This window comes from Lupinus angustifolius, unplaced genomic scaffold (genome assembly GCF_001865875.1).
Source record: "Lupinus angustifolius cultivar Tanjil unplaced genomic scaffold, LupAngTanjil_v1.0 Scaffold_1_558, whole genome shotgun sequence".
NCBI classification, from domain to species: Eukaryota; Viridiplantae; Streptophyta; class Magnoliopsida; order Fabales; family Fabaceae; genus Lupinus; species Lupinus angustifolius.
Window position 1 is genome coordinate 34,190 of NW_017715881.1, and position 19,916 is coordinate 54,105.

The 19,916-nt window shown below is 33.1% G+C and overlaps 2 protein-coding genes across 2 annotated transcripts; both read left to right on the forward strand.

Moving 5' to 3' along the window:
• Positions 1-4,139: 4,139 nt before the first annotated feature.
• On the forward strand, positions 4,140-5,424 carry LOC109336966. Its single transcript, XM_019573817.1, has 3 exons — positions 4,140-4,265; positions 4,320-4,391; positions 4,582-5,424. The coding sequence occupies exons 1-3, from the start codon at positions 4,140-4,142 to the stop codon at positions 5,422-5,424; spliced, it is 1,041 nt and encodes a 346-aa protein (XP_019429362.1).
• A 1,080-nt stretch (positions 5,425-6,504) lies between these two features.
• LOC109336967 (uncharacterized mitochondrial protein AtMg00810-like) lies at positions 6,505-7,744 on the forward strand. Its single transcript, XM_019573818.1, has 2 exons — positions 6,505-6,583; positions 7,107-7,744. The coding sequence occupies exons 1-2, from the start codon at positions 6,505-6,507 to the stop codon at positions 7,742-7,744; spliced, it is 717 nt and encodes a 238-aa protein (XP_019429363.1).
• The last annotated feature ends 12,172 nt before the right edge of the window (positions 7,745-19,916 follow it).

Genomic DNA, 19,916 nt, shown 5'->3' on the forward strand with positions numbered 1-19,916 from the left:
TAGTTCAAAATTGTCCAAATCATTGAATCCATAGGCACAGAATCTATTCTCATGGTTCTCTATATAGAGCCAGAAAGAGAGGTTTGTTTCCCTACTGAGCAAAACTACTACTTTTTGGCCACCTCTTAAAGGAAATATGGTCTCATAGTACGCAAGTATAGGTTCCAATCCAAAAGCCGCTAAAATAAAAGGATGAAATGCATGACATATTGCTTTCCTAGTAGAGTGAAATATAGATATACTTTCAAAATAAAGATTTATACATGAACAACACGTTATATATTCATCATTTATATTATTTATATTTAAAAAAAACTAAATAGTTGAATAAGATAGTAATAATATAAAAAAATTTATACTATATATATATATCTTCCGAGTAAACATGTGGTTTGGAAATTGCAAGTACATTGGTCAGAAATAATGGCATGTGGGCCTGGCGGTGGAGGGACCATTTTGTCCTATAAGAATAGGACAACCTATATGATAGTTACTAATCAACATGCTTTCGAGTTTCGTGCTTTCCCAAAATGTAAGTCATTTTCTCATCACATACAATTCTGTGTGTTTTTTCAATTTTTAGTTGATCCTCATTGCGGAGTGATTTCTTTCTCTTATGGGAAAAGAAGAACCATGCCCTCGAGAACAAAAGGTATTTTTTTATGATAAACAACCAAGCTCCATCATAGTTCGTTAGTAGAATAAATGAATTATATATATCGGTAAATAAGAAGGTCTTTACAGGAATTAGCTTTAGACGAATGGCTGAAGATAAATCTTATAGTAAATAAATAATACCATTTTCAGACTAACTATATTAATTTTGAGAAGTGATGCGGTCCTAAAAAAGTTGAAATTTATGAGAGTTGAAAATGCATAAATATTATAGGAAGACCATTTTATATTGAAAATGCATAAAGATTTCAAATTTTAATCCTTTTTATAAGACCATTTTAGTTATTTTACACAAATTAAGGTGAAAATATCAATATAATTATTTTAATTCAATGAGTCCAAAATTAAATATATTTTAATACAAGCATCTTTACAATTATACAACACTTATTCTCTTTTCCAATACAAATACAATAGAAGTATGAGCTTAAATTAAACTCACCGGTTGCATTATTATCACTGCATTCAATATTCTAATTCCTAATGATAGCCATAATGCTACATATCAGATATTACATCATCATACATACCTTGCAATGCTAAGTGACAAAACTCTAGTCATAGTTCCTTGCCATACCTTATCTTTTTTTCCTTAACCTTTCATAACCTAACCAATCGAATTAACTAGGATTCAGATAGTATTCTATTCTAATATAAGTATCAAACCTTACCGTTCATTCCCAAAAAAGAACTTGAAAGCGAAGGCAAGTCCATTTGGCAAGTATGTTTGAAACTTGAAAGTAATAAAGATATAATGTTACAAATCATGTCTTAAACTATATCTCACATTAATAATAATAATAATAAAGCAAAAATAGAGAAAAATAATAAATGCTTAAATTTTTTAATTAATATAATATATTTCTATTAATGTGGGATAAAATTTGAGACATAATTTAAAATATCACGTATTTTTTCATTTGAAAAATTCCAACTCACCATAAGCATGCACCACCGCCACTGAATTTATCCCAATCTTAAAAAGGAGAGTATTTGGACATAAATTTATACATTTAGAAGGTAAGTGTTTGTTGGCCTTTAATAAATATTTTCAATTTCTATTTCTATTTTTACTTTCAAAAAGCAACATTTGTTTCAATATTTTTATTTCCTCGAAAACATGTTTGTTATTAATATTTTTATTTTTAAAATTGTTTACTATAAACTTTATTAACAATAATAATTACTCTTGCGATTAATTCACTTCTAAATTTTTATAATTAAAGTAGTCAATCCAATGATTTCATAAGATGTCTATATATTTGACATTTACATTCTTTTCAATTAATTTTATGTCAATAAATACATTAAACACATTTAATTGATAGACTTAGTTATTATCGATCATAAAGACGTGTGAAAAGTTATAATGAACATCATACAGTTGTATGTACTCTCTAAAAAAGTTAAAGTAAATTTGTGACATACAATTGCTCTAATATCCAATTTAGGATTTAGAAAGGGCATTCGTTTTCATCCCAAAATCATACATTATCATATCCATTATCAAACTAGATTTCAACAATATCATAAGAGAGGTGAAGAAAAGTAATTACGTTGAGAGATAAAGAAATAAATGTTATTATGCAAATGTGTGATGATCTAGACGATGAAGGCACTTATCCATTGATTTTGACATTTTGATGATTAGTGGAAGAATAATTGAAAAATATACAACTTTATTCCATATTTTTTGATGTTTAAGGTTATCGCATAGTTTAAAAATTATTAAATAATATAAAAATTTGATACAATTTAGCTAAAATGACCATATTTAATGCACAACGAAAATTGGATTAAAAAAAGAAATGAAGAAATAAATAGTTAAAAGATGAGTAGTAAATAAAGGTATAGTTGAAAAGTAAAATATAAATGTTTATTGAAATTTAAAAATATCAACAAAATTCTTAAAAATTTCAATAAAATGTCATTGTCTATTATTGAAAAATGACATTTTTTCATTTTCAAAATTTTCGAAAATTAAACTCATGTTTTCAAAAATATGAAATGAAAACAATATGAAAATATATTTTTACTATACTTTTCTGATTTCACTTAAAAAAAAAACAAAAAATGATGAAAGCAGTAAACTATCAAAATCCAATAGTAGCTTTAATTTCATTTTTTTCTCCTATACTTCATTATTCTCTTATAACTTGCACAAGTTTCTCAAGTACCACTAACTTCATCTTCGATCTTTACTTTTCCAATTCAGCATTAACTTCTTTATTGTTCAAATTTCACACTCTTAAATTTTTCTCTCTCTATTCTACAAAATCACCAACATTTGTTTTCCTCAAAATCCCACACACTTACATTCTTCTCAGACCATCTTCATCTAATTTGCGTTTACTTTTTGATTTCGTGTTTCCCATCCAATGAAATAATGTTGAAAGTGGAAATATTTAAATTCCAAAGGATACTTTATGAAATGTGTTTAAGAAAATGAATTCCAAGAAGTAGTTAAAATTAAATTTAAACAAGTAGCTATCAGAATATATTCTTTTTAAAAATATATATTCCGAGAATTACCTCAAAATACATTCTCTAACTTTTCATTCTATAAATTTCTAACTTTTCATTCATTGGCATGTGAGCTAATATGATTTTTTAAAATTTAGGAGTGGCGGTTTTACACAACTTCGAAAAGCGAATTAAGTTAAAGAAAAGGATTAAACGCAGACAGCAGAGAGCTTTGCTAAACAATGAGAGATTTTATTATCATTTTCTTATGAACTAAGTGAAATAAATATATAAGTGAATTTGACAATATCAAACTTTTCTGCCACCAAAACTTCTTTTGGTAAGCAATTTTTTTTATTAGAGATGTACTAGGGGTACAAATAATTTAAGTGGAATTATAAAATTATAGGAAAAAACAATTCAACTAAGCCATAAAATTAGTTTATGAGTTAGTAACTCAATCAGAATAATCAAAAGCGTACTTATCATTACTAGAAAGCTAAATAATATAAGTCTTGTGTATCTTAGTTGAAACTTACTATTTCTGGTTGAGTAGTTTTAAAATTTTGTTTTTGTAGTTGCAAGTCCTACTATTAAAGGAGTGTATTAATAGTTTGTGATTCAATGAAAATACATACATACACACTTCTCATACATTTCAGATTTTCTCTTATCTCCATTCATTCTTTCTAATTCTAACAAATTTGGTATCAGAGCCCGTTACATCCAGTATCTGTTGGTGTGTTTATAAAATATTGCAATCTAATCAGTGCGTTAAAGAACACGTGTGGCTCAAGAGAGGGTGTGACCTCAACATTCACTGTGTGAATTACCTGAGAAATTGAAGTGATTAGGGCTTGCAATTGGTGGAATCAAAACCTGAGAAAGATTGGAGGACAATATTTGCTGAAGCTGTGAAGATGGTAGGAAATGACAACAATCTCCCATCTATGAGTCTTGCCATACTCACTGAGAAAAATTGGGATTGATAGAGCACTCAAATGAAGGTATTGTTCAACTTTCAAGAGGTGAGTGAAGCTATTGAGAATGGAATCCCTCCATTTGACCCTGAAGCCACAAAGAAGCAAAGAACAATGCACAAGGAAGCCAAGAAGAAAGACAATAAGGCCATATTCTTACTATATTAGTGTGTTGCTGACATCCATTTTTAAAAAATTCAGAATGCTACTACTGCTAAAGAAGCTTGGAATATTTTGATTCGAAGCCCTGATGATGGAGGCAAGATCAAGAAGGTAAAATTGCAAACACTTGGAAGACAATATGAACTTATAAAAATGAATGAGAATGATAGGATTGGAGAATACTTCACAAATGTACTTACTATTACCAACCAGATGAAACAGTGTGGAGAAGTAGTCACAAATCTCATGATCGTTGAAAAAATAATGAGATCTTTGCCTAAAAAATTTGATTACATAATAGTCAATAGAGGAGTCAAAGGATGTATTTGTGATGAGGATTGAGGAGCTTCTGAGTTTCGTAGAAGCTCATGAGATGAGTCTTGTTGAAAGAAATCCTATCAAGAACTATGAACAAGCTTTAAAAGCAACCTATTACAGAGATGAAGATAGAAAGAAGAACAAGAAATGGAAGGGAAAGAAGAGCTATCACAATCTGGATGGGCCAGAATCTCCCAATAGAAGAGGAGGGCCAAGAAAGAATAAAAAACAAAGAAAGTATGACAAAAGAAATGTAGAATGCTTCAATTGTTGCAATATAGGGAACTACTCTTATAAGTGTCCTAGTGACAAAGGAAAGCAGATGAATCGTCAAGATAAAGAAGCATTCACAATACAAGAAGAACCTGAATCAAAACCGTTGACTCTGATGGTTACAACTATTGCAGAAAACTCTCACCATGAGGCATGGTTCCTTGATTCAGGTTGCTCAAATCACATGACCAGTCACAAGGAGTGGTTTATTGATTTTGATCCAAGCAGAAAGAGAAAAGTGAAGTTTGTAGATGATAACACATTAAAGGTGGAAGGAGCAGGTGATGTAGTGATCATGATGCAAAATGGTTCCAAGGCCTTGATCTTAAATGTGCTATTTGTCCATGGGATGAGGTGCAATTTGCTCAGCATTGGTCAATTGATTCAAAAGGGGTTCACTATAGTAATTGAAAATGGCCAGTTTAAGTTGTCCGATGCTGATAAAAGACTCATTCTAAGAATCAAGTTGACGAAGAACATAACATTTTACGTTAATATCAAAGTTGTTGAAGTTCAATGCTTGACTGGCATAAAGCCTGCTGAAGAAAGCTAGCTAAGGCATTCTAGGTACGGTCACTTGAATTTTAAAAGCTTACACCAACTTGGTTCAACTAATATGATCCTTGGAATCCCTTTAACTGCACTGCCTGATAAGATGTGTGAACTATGCTTGGCTGACAAGAAAACTAGGAAGTCATTTCATTATCACTTGAGCATGAGGTCTAGATGGATCTTAGAAGTGGTGCACTCAAATGTATGTGGTCCTTTTGAAGAACCATCACTGATTGGAAACATGTATTTCATTACATTTGTGGATGAGTTCAACAAAATGATTTGGGTGTATGTGATGAAATTGAATAGTGAGGACCTTGAGGTGTTCCTAAGATTCAAAGCCTCCATGGAAAGAGAAAGTGGGAAGATGTTGAAGATTCTCATAACTAATGGTGGAGGTGAATTCAATTCAAATGCATTTGACTCGTATCGTCAAAAGAGTAGCATTAGACATGGAGTCACAACTCCATATACCTCTCAACATAATGGACTGACAGAGAGGAGAAACAGGACAATCATGGATATGGCTAGAAGCTTGATCAAAGAGAAAGGCTTGCCACAAATACTTTGGGGGTGAAGCAGTGTCAACCTTAATGTACTTCCTAAATAGAAGTCCAACAAAGAAACTTGAGAGGAAAGTGCCAATTGAAGTTTGAACTAGACATAAACCAATTGTAAGCCCCCTAAAAATGTTTGGTTCACTTGCATTCAAGCATTTGCCTGATTAGAGGAGAACCAAGCTTCAAGGCAAGAGTGAAGCAATGGTATTGATTATTTACCATCCCATTGGTGCCTACAAACTCTATGATCCAATCAGAGACAAGGTGTAAATTAGTAGAGATGTCATTGTGCTAGAACATGAAAGATAGAATTGGAAGGAAATGACAACCAACTTGAGGAGAATTGTGTCTGAGATCATTGATGAGGAGATAACCTTAGAATATAGAAGTGAAAGGGTCAATGATGCCCCGACTAATCAAAGAACACAAAGGTTGAGATCAATGCCTACTAGGTTAGTGACTATGAGGTGCATTATGATCATCAAATCAGTAATGAAGGTGACTTGGTGCACTTAGCACTTATGGCTGAAGCAGAACCAATTGATGAAGATGAGGCTCTGAAGCATTCAGTTTGGAAGGAGGCAATGGCTGAAGAACTCAGTTCCATTCAAAAGAATAAGACCTGAACCTTGGTTGAACTTCCAAAAGGCAAGCACTAGATAAGAGTAAAATGAGTTTTCAAGCAAAAACTCAACCCTGATGGATCCATATCTAAGTACAAAGCAAGATTGGTAGCCAAATGATTTCTACAAAGGGAAGGTTTAGATTATCCATAGGTGTTTGCTCTAGTAGCAAAAATTGAAACCATAAGATTAGTAGTGGCAATTACTTGTGCAAAGAATTGGCCACTATTTCAACATGATGTGAAATCGACATTGCTTCATGGTCCCCTGGAAGAGAAGTTTATGTTCAGCAGCCTGCTAGATTTTTTGTGGAAAGGAAAGAGCATGAAGTTTACAAACTAAGAAATGCACTATATGGCTTGAAGCAAGCTCTAAGAGCTTAGAATAAAGGATTGGTTCCTTTCTATTTTAACTCAACTTTACAAAATGTACTCTAGAGCATGGAGTGTATGTAAAGGATAGTGGAAACTAAGACTTAATGATCATATTCCTATATGTAGATGATTTTCTTGTTACTGGATCCAATCTAGAAGGAATTGAGGAGTTCAAGAACATCATGAAAGAAAAATTTGAGATGACGGACTTGGGCAAACTTAGCTACTTTCTTGGAATGGAATTCACCTACACCCCTACTGGTTTACTGATGCAACAAAAGAAGTATGCTAAGGAATTACCACAAAGGTTTAAGATGGTCTCCTACAACTTAGTGGCTAGTCTAGTAGAAGTAAATGTGAAATTGACAAAAGATGAAGATAGTAAGGCAACATATGATACTATTTACCAAAAGATAGTTGGATCCTTGAGGTTTTTGTGCAATAGTAGACCAGATTTTTCATTTGGTGTTGGACTCATGAGCAAGTTTATGTGCAACCCAAAGAAATTGTTGAGATATGTGCATGGAACAATAGACTATGGACTATTGTTTCCAGTCAAGAAGCAACAAACAGAGTTCGAAATGCTTGGGTTTGTTGATTCTGATTACTATGGGGATATGGTTGAGAGGAAAGGTACTTTAGGGTATATGTTCTTATTGAATAATGCTCCAATCTCTTGGTGTTCCAAGAAGCAGCCTGTTATAACACTATCTAGTTGTGAGGCAGAATACATCTCAGGAAGCTATGCAATTGGATTGCCATGAAGCAAATGAAGATTGATGTGAAGTCACCACTATAACTCAAGATAGACTACATTTCTGCCATAAGTTTGTCTAAAAATCCAGTGAGCCATGGGAGAAGTAAGCACACAGAAGTGAAATTTTACTAAGAGATCTAATGAACAAATGAAGGCTCAATGTGGTATATTGCAAGACTGATTTATAACTTGCTGATGCTTTTACCAAAGAATTGAAGATTGGCAGATTTGAAAAATTAAGAAGGAAGATGGGTGTTGCATCTCTTAAGGGCTTGGCTTAAGAGAGTATTAGAAAGCTAAATGATACAAGTCTTGTGTATGTTAATTGAGTTAGTCCAAACTTACTATTTCTAGTTGAGTAGTTTTAAAATATTCTTTTCGTAGTTACAAGTCCTACTATAATAGGAATGTATTCTTAGTCTGCGATTCAATAAAAATACATACATATACACTACTCATACATCTCATATTCTCTTTTTTCTTTCTTATCTTCATTCTTTCTTTCTTATTCTAACAATCAAAGTCTCCTTTAATCCAAAACCAAAATTTTATCTTCGCTGAGTAAACGATGTGTTGAGTGGATGACTCTTTAGAGTTGAAAATTGTATCATTTCTAGCTTACCAAATAGACCTGATTTTTACTAACCAAACAATATTTTAGATCCTCTTGTAGTGGTGGATGCAGACTTGTCCTTTATGAGTGAGAAAGTGACTAGTTGTTTTTGCAGGAAGTGTGACAGTGAACTCAAACTAGTTGTAGAGTAATTTCCAATTGAATAGGTGACTTTACAGGTAGAAAATAAATGTTAAGAAGATTCCCTCTTTGTGTTACAAAATCGACATAAAGGTCCTCCTCTCTGGGAAAGTGTGATCCCTCTTCTAAGAAAGGCGTCCATTGTTGGTAATTTGTCTTGAAATATATGTCATGCAAAAACAGTAACATTCATTAGGGGTTTGGATTACCATGAAAGTTTGGAAAGGTGATACTCTTGATCATGATTACGAAGTTGGCGAAGAATAAGTTTGTAAATCAAATTTAACCAAATAATGATTGGTTATATCATGAAGCTACCCCCACGAGTCAGTTTTGTGTCTCTAAATGGAACATCTTTGAATATCCTGCATAAGACTATCAATGAGGTCTTTTCCCAAATAAAAGGTAGTCTTCTTTAAGTTAAAGTCCACTCTAATTGATCTTCAGACCATTCCCCTAGATCGCTTATTGATGAGCAATATATTATACACTATTCATAACCTTAATCTAACATGATTGATCATTCTTGGTGCCTAATTGACTTTGTTTCGCATGGTTTAGTGTTTTAGACTCTATTGGACAAATATTCCTAGAATGAGTTAATTTGAGATTATTTGGCCTGATTATATCTATTATTATTTTCAGATCATATTTGGCACCAATGCATTTTGGGCATTATGGAAGTGGATGACATGTTATTGAAGTGAAGATTGTATATTTATTTTAGGAGTTTGTATTTGTAAATTCGGTTTTAGTTTTGGGCCCATGTTTTAAGCCTATTTTCGTTTTATACATTTTGGAGGGGTTAAATTCGGATTCCTCACTCCAAACACACACACTTTACTTTCCCCTCACTTTGCAACACTTAAGATTTTCGTTTTCCTTCTTTTTGTTCTGCTAGGGGTTCTTCATTGCATTTTCGGTTTTCACTTATTCTTCACTTCATTTCGGTTTTGCTTCCATTTCCATGGAAGGCTAAACTTGTAGACTAAATTCCTTTGGTAATGTATCACAAATCTTGAGGTTTTGTTATCAATGTATTTTCGGTTTCTTTACTATTGATTTCTCTATCTTATTTCTAATTGTGGTTGCTTAATCATATTGTTTGAAAACTGGTTTGTGAGTTTATCTTTGTTTAGTTGATTTACTCTCTAGTGCATAAACGTTTAGTTTGTGTGGATTTGTTAATGTTCCATGCTTATGCTGATTTTGCTTAGGTAAAGGTTTAGGTTATGAAACTATGCAAATTAGGAAGATGATGTTTGAAATCTGAAATCAATCTTTTGAAACCAAAGATTGAGTTATGAACAAATGAACCAAATGGATTTAGCCGTTTTATTACATTGCTTATTTACTACTGTTTCTGAATTTGATTTATGTTCATACCATCCAAAAACAAAAACCCCCTTGTGTGTGTTAGTGTAAGGTGTTTGAATCTTTTCTTGAAAGATAATCCTTGGAAAATGACCTAGGAGTCACTTCCTAGTACTAAAGTTCTTAATTGTTATATTATTTGTATCAGGTACGGTCTCGATCAAATTTGCTGCCACTGTCGGGGATTACCGGTTCTTATCAAAGGTTCTTTGTATAGTTTAGTGTGTCTTAGAATAACCATTCTTTTTGGGTTTAAAAAAACTATCTGTTCTATTCACTGTTTGTTGTCTTGTTTATTTGCATGTTGGTTGATTCGGGTATATGTTGGTTAATATAGTTGTAGTTGAAATTTTTGCATGAAACTTTGTTTCCACACTTCTTTCATCACATATTGAATGTTGGATGCACCATAGTCAACATGTTGGTTGATTCGGGTATATGTTGGTTAATATAGTTGTAGTTGAAATTTTTGCATGAAACTTTGTTTCCACACTTCTTTCATCACATATTGAATGTTGGATGCACCATAGTCAGTCACCTTGCTGCTAGTTATGAGATACAAACATGTAGTGACTAGTTTTGTTGTTGATTTTCTATTTTGGCATAACTGTGGAACCATTAATCAGAATTGGATATATTATATTTGTATTTTGGGTAGAAAAATCCAAGGATTCATTCTCTACACACTGTGTTTGTAGAACCCACATTGAAAATCCCAAAAGTATCTTTTTACTATTTCTTTCTTATTTTACAAGTTTATTTTCCAACTGTTTTGATTTTGTTGTATTTAATTAAATTAGTTAGACTTTGAGTTTTATCCTGAAGATTTTTGTGGATGTTTCCTATGGTAGGAAGATTTTATTGACGCAAAGTTTTGGTTGATCACTAAAATTTAACATGTATTTCCCTTACTGCCCTACATGGTTCTTACTAGGGGAAATCCTGACTCTTTGCATCCAATAAATCTTGAAATTGATAGAACATTTCATAGGTTGGTTAGACGAGTTAGGAATTTAAATTTAGATAGTGAGTCTTTTCATCATAGTGTTAATCTAGTTGATAGTGATATTAATTCTATTGTTTATGTGTATTCTGTTGCAAACTCTGATTCTGAGCATTATGGAAATATGATTGAACCACCTAAAATCCCACTTGAGAGGACATTAAGGGTGGCTTCACCTAATTTCACATACGAAAGCTTGTGTATCCAGTGTAATACTGAGATGACAATTAAGAGGGGGGTGAATTAGTTGTTTAAAAGTATGACTGATTTTTCTGCATAATTCAAGAGTTAATAGCAGCGAAAATTATATACATAAATAATCAAGTAAATGTAAGGAGATAAAGGAGAAGAGAGTACATCTATGTTTTTATACTGGTTCACCTTCTTGTCCACCGAAGGCTACGTCTAGTACTCTTGCAGCACAAGAAATTTCTTAAATATATATTAAGAGTAGTAATTACAATTTCTCACACCGAGATTCTATTGTACCTTACTCACTCTCTAACACCTATATCACTCTTTGGAAAACACCTTTTCCAAGTGACTCTATCTCTTTTCTTATCACACATTGTGAAAGAAAGTAATTCACAATTTGAATGAAGAATATGTTTAAAAATGACAATGGATTGCCTTTACAATATTTTGAAGTTATAAACTCTTACAATCCAATAAATCAATATATACTTTAGTACTAATGCTCACAAGGTTTGGAAGTTAAGAACAAGTTGCGCCAATTGTAGAACAAGTATTTCAGAAAATTATAGTTTTAGTGAGTGATTTCAATCTGAGTTATTTTATGAAAATTGTGTGTTCTCTCCTTTATTTCAAATGAGTTTCAAAGCCTATATATAGAATTTCCAATCAACTAGAATACCTCTATGAAAAGGTAAGATTCGTTTAGAATGAAACCATATCGTTTGGGTTGAAAGCTGTGTGATTTGAATATAAAACTGGTGTAACAACTCCCTGTAATCGATTGCTTAATCGATGTAATCGATTACCGAACAAGTCTGTCCAATTGAAGCGATGTAATCGATTACCGAACAAGTCTGTTACTCAAACAGTGTAATCGATTACTCAAACAGTGTAATCGATTACCCAACGGTTCTGTCCAACTTGGTAATTATTTACTGTGTTGTGTAATCGGTTATCCACATGGTGTAGTCGACTATCCTAATCAATTTTTGTTGGATAACTCGTTTTTCACTCATGTAACCTGTTACTTAGTTCTCGTAACCTGTTACTTAAATCTAGTAACCTGTTACACAATATATTGAAAATTGTTTTCATTTATACTTGTGTTTATAAATTTTCTTTTAAAATACTTTTGAGCATTATTACTAAGCGTACAAATTAGAGTGTAAGGATAAAAGTACCTAAAGACTTATATTCTAATTTCTTGAATCTTTGTCTTCATAAGTATTCTTCCTTTTCTTCTTTTATGTGATGTTGATGTCTTTATCAAAACCTTGCCAAGGTCAGGAGCCAGATCTTCTTCACAATCTCCCCCTTTTTAGGATGACAAACCAATATTTTCTTGACAATGTAGTTTTCTGAGAGTAGCATACTTTGTGATATTCTTGACTCGTCTTGAGTATGCTCTCCCTAATTTGTATGCTCCCCCTTTGATATGGATTTATGTGCCTGAAATGTTTTATCTAGAAAATACACTCTCTCAACTTTTCTCCCCCTTTTGACTTCATCAAAAAGAAGAAAAGACAAGAGTCCAACACAATATATATATAGCATACATATTGTATATAACAGTCATAATGGTAATCATAAAAGTGATGTCGCATAGTAGAAAATTTAAAAGATGTTCATACAAATTCAACCATAAAACAGAAAAACAACAAAACATCAAATTATCCACAAGTAGGCAACATTACAATAAGAAATCCTAGACAAACAGAGATCTAAGATTCAGATTCAGTGCTATCGTTGTCAAGGTCCATGCTATTGATCTTATAAGAAAGACGTTGAAGCTCGAATTGGACTTGTTGATTCTGAGCGTCAAGAGAATCCATCCAATTAGAGATGTGGCCTCGGAGAGAGAATAACTCATCCATGCTCATCTGGTTTGTAGACATAGGAACAAATGACAAAGATTCAGCATAAAACATTGATGTTTCTATTTTATCTACTGTCGTTAATCGATTGAGTGCTACACTTAATCGATTAATCATAGTTAAAAGTCCAAATCTTTAGAAAAATAAGCCCACGTAATCGATTAAGTTGAAACGTTAATCGATTAATTTTCATATAAAATAAATTTTTAGCTACTGGAACTTATTTAATCGATTACGACTCTTGGTTAATCGATTAAAGGACATCATATTTATAGAATCAAGTAGGTTTTTTAGTTTTAATTGCATGTTAAGATTTCTAACCTATATCTAACAATTTTAGGTAAACACACATACATATAGAGCTTATTATACAAGATCATGAATCATATTAGGAATAGAATGCATTCAACAAGTATTTATTTTGAAGCATACAAGGAATTCAACATGCGAGGCAAATAATAAACTGCTAGACAATTTAATGAAGATATTTTTCATCAAGAATTCCAAGTTCTCTTTGAAGAACATAGAAAGTATCTCGTGAAAGGGGTTTGGTGAAAATATCTGCTAATTCTTTAGTAGTTTCAACAAATTCAAGCACACAATCGCCTTTCTGAACATGATCACGTAAGAAGTGATGCCTAATTTCTATATGCTTGGTTCTCGAATGCAAGACGGGATTCTTGTACTATCACATTTAATAGGAATATTTTCTAGATTAAGACCAAAGTCCTTAAGTTGCTGCTTCATCTAGAGAATTTGAGGGCAACACACACCGGTGGCAATGTATTCTGCTGCGACCGTGGACAAAGTAACACAAGCTTGCTTTTTTAATGTGCCATGCCACTAAGGAACTTCCTAGTAAGTGACAAGTCCCACTAGTACTCTTCCGGTCCAACTTACATCTGTCGAAATTAGAATCGGAATACCCTACCAAGGATAGTGAGACATCCCCAGGATACCATAACTCCATATTTATAGTTCCCTTTAAATATCTCATGATACGTTTAACAACACTATAATGCTAGTCTTTAGGTAATGCTTGAAATATTGCACACATATAAACACTAAACATAATATCAGTGTGGCTCGTAGTCAAATATAATAAAGAGCCGATGATACCTCAATAATTGGTTACCTCAATAGCTTTTCTCTTTTCGTCTTTGTCTAGATAGCAAGCAGACGCCATAGGTATAGAAGCTTCTTTACATTTTTCCATGTTGAACTTTTTGAGTAGCTCCTTGCAGTACTTCGATTGATGAATGAAGATGTCACTTTCCATTTGTTTAATTTGTAGCCCAAGGAAGAAAGCCAGCTCATCCATCATCGACATCTCAAATTCTCCTTGACAATGTAGGCATATCTTGGCGGTCTCATCCTCATCTAAGGTGCTTGATGTCGTATCCTCCTCCGGTAAATCCCAGACAATGTAGGCTTTCTTTGAATTGAAGTCCCGGGGAGTGCTCTTCTCCGAATCAACTTTCTTGAGGTAAGTAGGACATTGGAATATCATGTGTCTCATCTTACCATACTCGTGGCAAGTGAAGCGCTCTTTATTACACTTGCCTTTTCGATTTGATTCACGCGCCTCTTTCTTCTGAGATCGTTTAAAGCCTCATTTCTTCTTTAAGAACTTCCCGAATTTTCGTACGAGAAGGCTCAACATTTCATCATCAATATCTGAATAAGACTCAACATATTCTTTCTCTTCAGTAGGTTGAGACGTTGTTGCTTTAAGAGATATGCCTTTCTTCTTGTGGTCTGATTCCTCATGCATCGTCAAGCGCGCAAGTTCCATCTCGTGCTCTTTAAGCTTTCCACATAGTGTTGCCAAATGCATGGAGTCAAGATCTTTGGATTCCATGATAGCTGTGACTTTAGTCTGCCATCTCTTGTCAAGGCAACGTAAAACTTTATTAGTTAGTTCTCCTTTGGTGAAATATTTGTCTAGAGAAACTAAGTGGTTCACTATATGTGTGAATCGTTTTTGCATGTCGCTGATAGATTCACTCGACAACATACAAAACACCTCGTACTCATGTGTCAGTGCATTCATCCTGGCATGCTTGACTTCACTAGTGCCTTTGTGAGTCACTTGTAAAGTGTCCTGCATTTCCATGGCACTTTGATTTTGTGAAACCCAAAAGAATTCATCATATGACAGGGCGAATGTGATGATGTTTTTAGCATGTAGGTTGTGTTGAACCTTTTTACGTTCATCATCGGTCCATAAACTCTTGGGTTTTTCTTTCGGTTCATCGTCCATTAAATGTAGTGGAACGAAATGCACGTTGACCACGGTATCCCAAATATCCGAGTCAATGGCTTCTATGAAGATTTTCTTTAGGACTTTCTAGTAGGTGTATCCGTCACTACTGAATACAGGAGGGCGGTTAATGGATGGGCCATCACCGCCGAAGGGGTTAGTGGAACCCATTTAATTTGCCTTTAGGATCACGCGTATGCGGTTGAGCTAGCACGACGTACTAGCTCTGATACCACTTTTTAGGTATCAGTGGAAAGAACACAACTAGAAGGGGGGGGGGGGGTTGAATAAGTGTAGCGGTTATCAATTACTACTTTTCCCACCAAAGCCCTATTCTTGAAAAAGCCCCAGTTAATCGATTAACTCCAAGCCTTAATCGATTAACGTATACAAACCCAACAAGATGAAAACAAACTTCTTGCACAACATTAACCTAGATACATCAACCTAACAGTATCCAAAATATTAGCCAATATTATGCAATAATAAGATTTGACATGTAAAGAGATTAGGGATAGAAAAACCTTGCAACATGGAAATTTTATCCTGATTCGTTTGCGGGTCCACTTGCAAACTACATCCGGGCCTCCCCTTTTAATCTCGGGAGATTTTTATTCACTAATATTTAACAAAATGTATAGTTACATACAAACTTCTAATACAACACTTAGATGCTCCCTTCTTGAATCCAATAACTCATTTTCTTGGTTTAACTCTCTTTCAATCGCCCAAGAAAACCTTTCTTGTGATCTAGCCCCAGCCAAGAACTCATTCTAAACTGAAGATCTCTAAGTCTTGGTAAAGACACACCGAATCTCTTAGTTGATAAGATACTAAGAGACAAATTCTCTAATGCAAAACAGTACACAAAAATGAGTTTTATAAAACACACTTTTGCTCAAAATATTACAATGAAAACTCAACTAAAACCCATATACAAAACTCACAAGATAATATGAATATGTATAAGTTTATGAAAATGCTGAAACACAGAATTTCTACCCTAAAATTCTCTTAAAGAAATGCAATAAAACATGCAAGAAAAGATAGAAATGTTTAACATATAAACCACATACAATATGATGACAATTAAAGCCTAAGCATGGTACTATCTTTCTTTATCTCACAATGCATTTCACTCTGCCTATATGATACAATTAAGCACGAAAAGATGCACCTAGCAATTTCTAAAAATGAATGATATATATTCGTACACGTTCTGAAATCACATTCTTTATAGAAAACCATTCTAAGTCCTTATTAATCGATTAACGGGTTGTTGAAAATAATTGTTTTCTGGTTTTCAGTTTTCTGTTGGAACTGTAATCTCGTTAATCAATTAACGTATCTCTTAGTCGATTAACTGGCACATTTTCAACTTATTGATTAAATGGTAAACAACCTATATGTTATGCTTATCAACTATATATGTTTTACCAATATATTATGCCTAAGATGCACAAGTAACATTTATGTTTAATGCATGAACAACAATGATCTAGATGGAATGTCTCATGTAAATGAAATGATTACTTTTAACGCTTGTGAGACTTGCATCTAGGTTTACCTAACCTAGACTCAATATATAAGGCACACATCTTAGACTTCTAAAAAAATAACTCTATTAAAGAACCTATTCTAGATATGTAACCCTTGAGTCCATGACATGTTGATTTGTTGAATCATCTTCAAGCTTCCACTAAGTCCTTGTCTTCATCAAAACATAGGCAAACTCCATTAGTGCTCTACTTGGCAATTTGAACTTTAATAAGTATCAACAAATTCTAGACATACATATTTCTTTTGGACATGGTCCCTAAGGAAATGATGTCTTATACTATGTGTTTGGTTCTAGAATGCATTACTGGATTCTTTCTAAGATTTATAGCACTAGTAATGTCACATTTTAGGGGTATGTAATCTAAGTCCTAGCCATAATCTCACAATTGTTGTTTAAGCCACAACACTTGGGCACAACAACTACCTACCGCTATGTATTCTGCCTCAGCAGTACTTAGAGCAACAAAAGCTTGTTTCTTGCATGACCTTGAGACCAATGCATTTCCTAATATATGACAAATACCACTTGTACTTTTTCTTTCAGTTTTGCATCCAACAAAATCTGAATCTGAATATTCAACCAAATCACATATACTTCATTTTGGATACTATAATCCAACGTCGGTTATACCTTTTAGATATTTAATGATTCTTTTAACAACAACTTAATGTGATTATTTTGGTTTAGATTGATACCGAGCACACAAGTAGTCACTAAACATTATATTAGGTCTATTGGTAGTTAAATAAAGTATGGAACTGATCTTACCTTGATACTTTGATATATGAATGCACTTTCCAGTATCATCTGTATCAATGTATGTGCTAGAACCCATAGGAGTGGCAATTGGCTTGCAGTAGTCCATTTCAAATCTTTTCAGCAAGTCTTTGCAGTATTTGGATTGACTAACAAAATACCACCATTGAGTTGTTTGATTTTTAATCCAAGGAAGTAATTTAGCTTCCCTATCATAGACATTTTAAACCCCCCTTGTATCATTTTGCCAAAATCACAACACAAGGTTTCATTAGTAGAACCAAAAATAATATCATCTACATATATTTGAACAAGAAGAGTATGATGATTTATTTTCTTAATAAATAGTGTAGTGTCGACCTTTCCTTTTGTAGAACCTTTTTCAATAAGAAAGTTTGTTAGACGTTCGTACCAAGTATTTAGATTTAATAAAATAACAATGTTACCTATACCAAGGAATTTTCTTTGGATGTTCAATTCATAGGCAACAAGGCCTTTATTACTTGAATAAATGATAATTTTGAAACTCCACGTGCTATGTGCTTTGAACAGCCATTGTCATGATAATACATTTATTCATATGGCTTTCAAGCACTCCTACAAAACAAATTAAAAAGATTTTATAGGTACCCAATGTGATTTGAGTCCTACGGGGTTAGCACTTATTTCTATCCATTTATATTGACTAGATGACATGCCATATTTTCTAATATGACAAGTGTTAGGTGTGTGACCAATTTTAGCACAGTAAGAACAAGTGGGTATATGCTTATGTGTCCCAGATTGTATTTTAAATATAGGATTAGTATGGACACTTTCTTTATAAAACTTCCCACGATTGTTTTTCCTAAGATATTCTCGTTTTTAGCCACATGACTATTTGCATAGCCAAGACCTCTACAGTCTGTTGAATGTCTTTGGACTTTTATGATCTTGTCTAAATTGTGAATGCTCTTGTTGTGTTTATTAAGTTCAAGACTTAATTTTGAAACTTTAGTTTCAAGAGCAACACATTTTTGACATGAGGAAGAAATGGGTTTTTTTAATATCTTTCTTTAGAACATTGTTATGGCTTTCCAAAATAAAAATTCAATTTCCTATTTTAGGAAAAGTTTGGGAAGTTTAACATATTCTTAATGCAAATCATTAAAAGCATTTTGTAACTAATCATATGAAAATGTATCATTTGGTTCAGAGTTACTAACCTCGTAATCATTGTTTGATTTGTGTGAAGCCATCATGGAAATATGTGATTGCTCCTTAATTCTGTGTTCTGCATTTCAACCATCATCTTTATCTTCTGATATAACGTTTGTTCTTCTATGCTTCTTGTCCTTCTTTCTTTTGAAAGTATGATGCTTTTGTAGGGCTGGATAAGCACATTCGAGATGATATGGTTTTCTGCATATAGAGCATGTAGAGTTTTTCTTTGATGTCGATGCTTCACTATTTGTTGTAAACCTTTGTACTTATTTGGCTCCATGAATCCTTTCTAGAGTGTCCCAATTTTTTTCCGATGTTTTGAAACTTGACACTCTAAGGAATTCTTTTTCTTCTAGAGCCAACACAAGAATGTTTTTGGCTTTAAGGTCGTATTGCACTTTCTTTTTGTCTTCATCATTCCATGAAAATTTTGGCTTTACTTTCCTTATACTATTGACAATTGTGAAGGGTTCATAGGGTCCTTCCTTAATTGCGTTCCAAATGTCCAGATCTTGAGACTCTATAAAGATTCTCATTCTGATCTTCCAGAAGTAGTAGCATTCTCCAACAAAGATCAGAGGGCGATTGATGTTGGAACCTTCTCGTAGAAATGATCTTGCATCCATCTTTGAAACAAGATCAGTTTTGAGAAAAATTACTAAAACAAAGCTCTGTTGCCAATTGTAAGACTAAGATGACAACTAAGAGGGGGTGAATTAGTTGTTTAAAAGTATGACTGATTTTTCTGCACAATTCAAGAGTTAATAACAACGGAAAATTATATGTAGAAATAATCAAGTAAATGTAAGGAGATAAAGGAGAAGAGAGTACGCCGATGTTTTTATACCGGTTCACCTTCTTGTCCATTGAAGGCTACGTCCAGTACTCTTGCAGCACAAGAGATTTATTCAATAAATATTAGGAGTAGTAATTATAATTTCTCATCCCGAGATTCCCTTGTACCTTACTCACTCTCTAACACCTATATCACTCTTTGGAAGCACCCTTTCCAAATGACTTTATCCCTTTTCTTATCACACCCTATGAAAGAAAGTAATTCACAACTTTGAATGAAGAATATGTTTAAGAATGACAATGGATTGCCTTTACAAGATTTTGAAGTTATAAACTCTTGCAATTCAATAACTCAATATATACTTTAGTAATAAAGCTCACAAGGTCTGAAAGTTAAGAAC

Bases quoted from the DNA above. Each gene is read 5' to 3' on its own strand.
- LOC109336966 (XM_019573817.1), top strand. From the start codon at position 4,140: ATGAAGGTATTGTTCAACTTTCAAGAGGTGAGTGAAGCTATTGAGAAT. The intron at 4,266-4,319 runs GCCATATTCTTA...TAAAAAATTCAG, and splicing joins CCAAGAAGAAAGACAATAAG to AATGCTACTACTGCTAAAGA. The intron at 4,392-4,581 runs GTAAAATTGCAA...ATTACATAATAG, and splicing joins ATGGAGGCAAGATCAAGAAG to TCAATAGAGGAGTCAAAGGA.
- LOC109336967 (XM_019573818.1), top strand. From the start codon at position 6,505: ATGGCTGAAGCAGAACCAATTGATGAAGATGAGGCTCTGAAGCATTCA. The intron at 6,584-7,106 runs GTTCCATTCAAA...TCCTATATGTAG, and splicing joins GGCAATGGCTGAAGAACTCA to ATGATTTTCTTGTTACTGGA.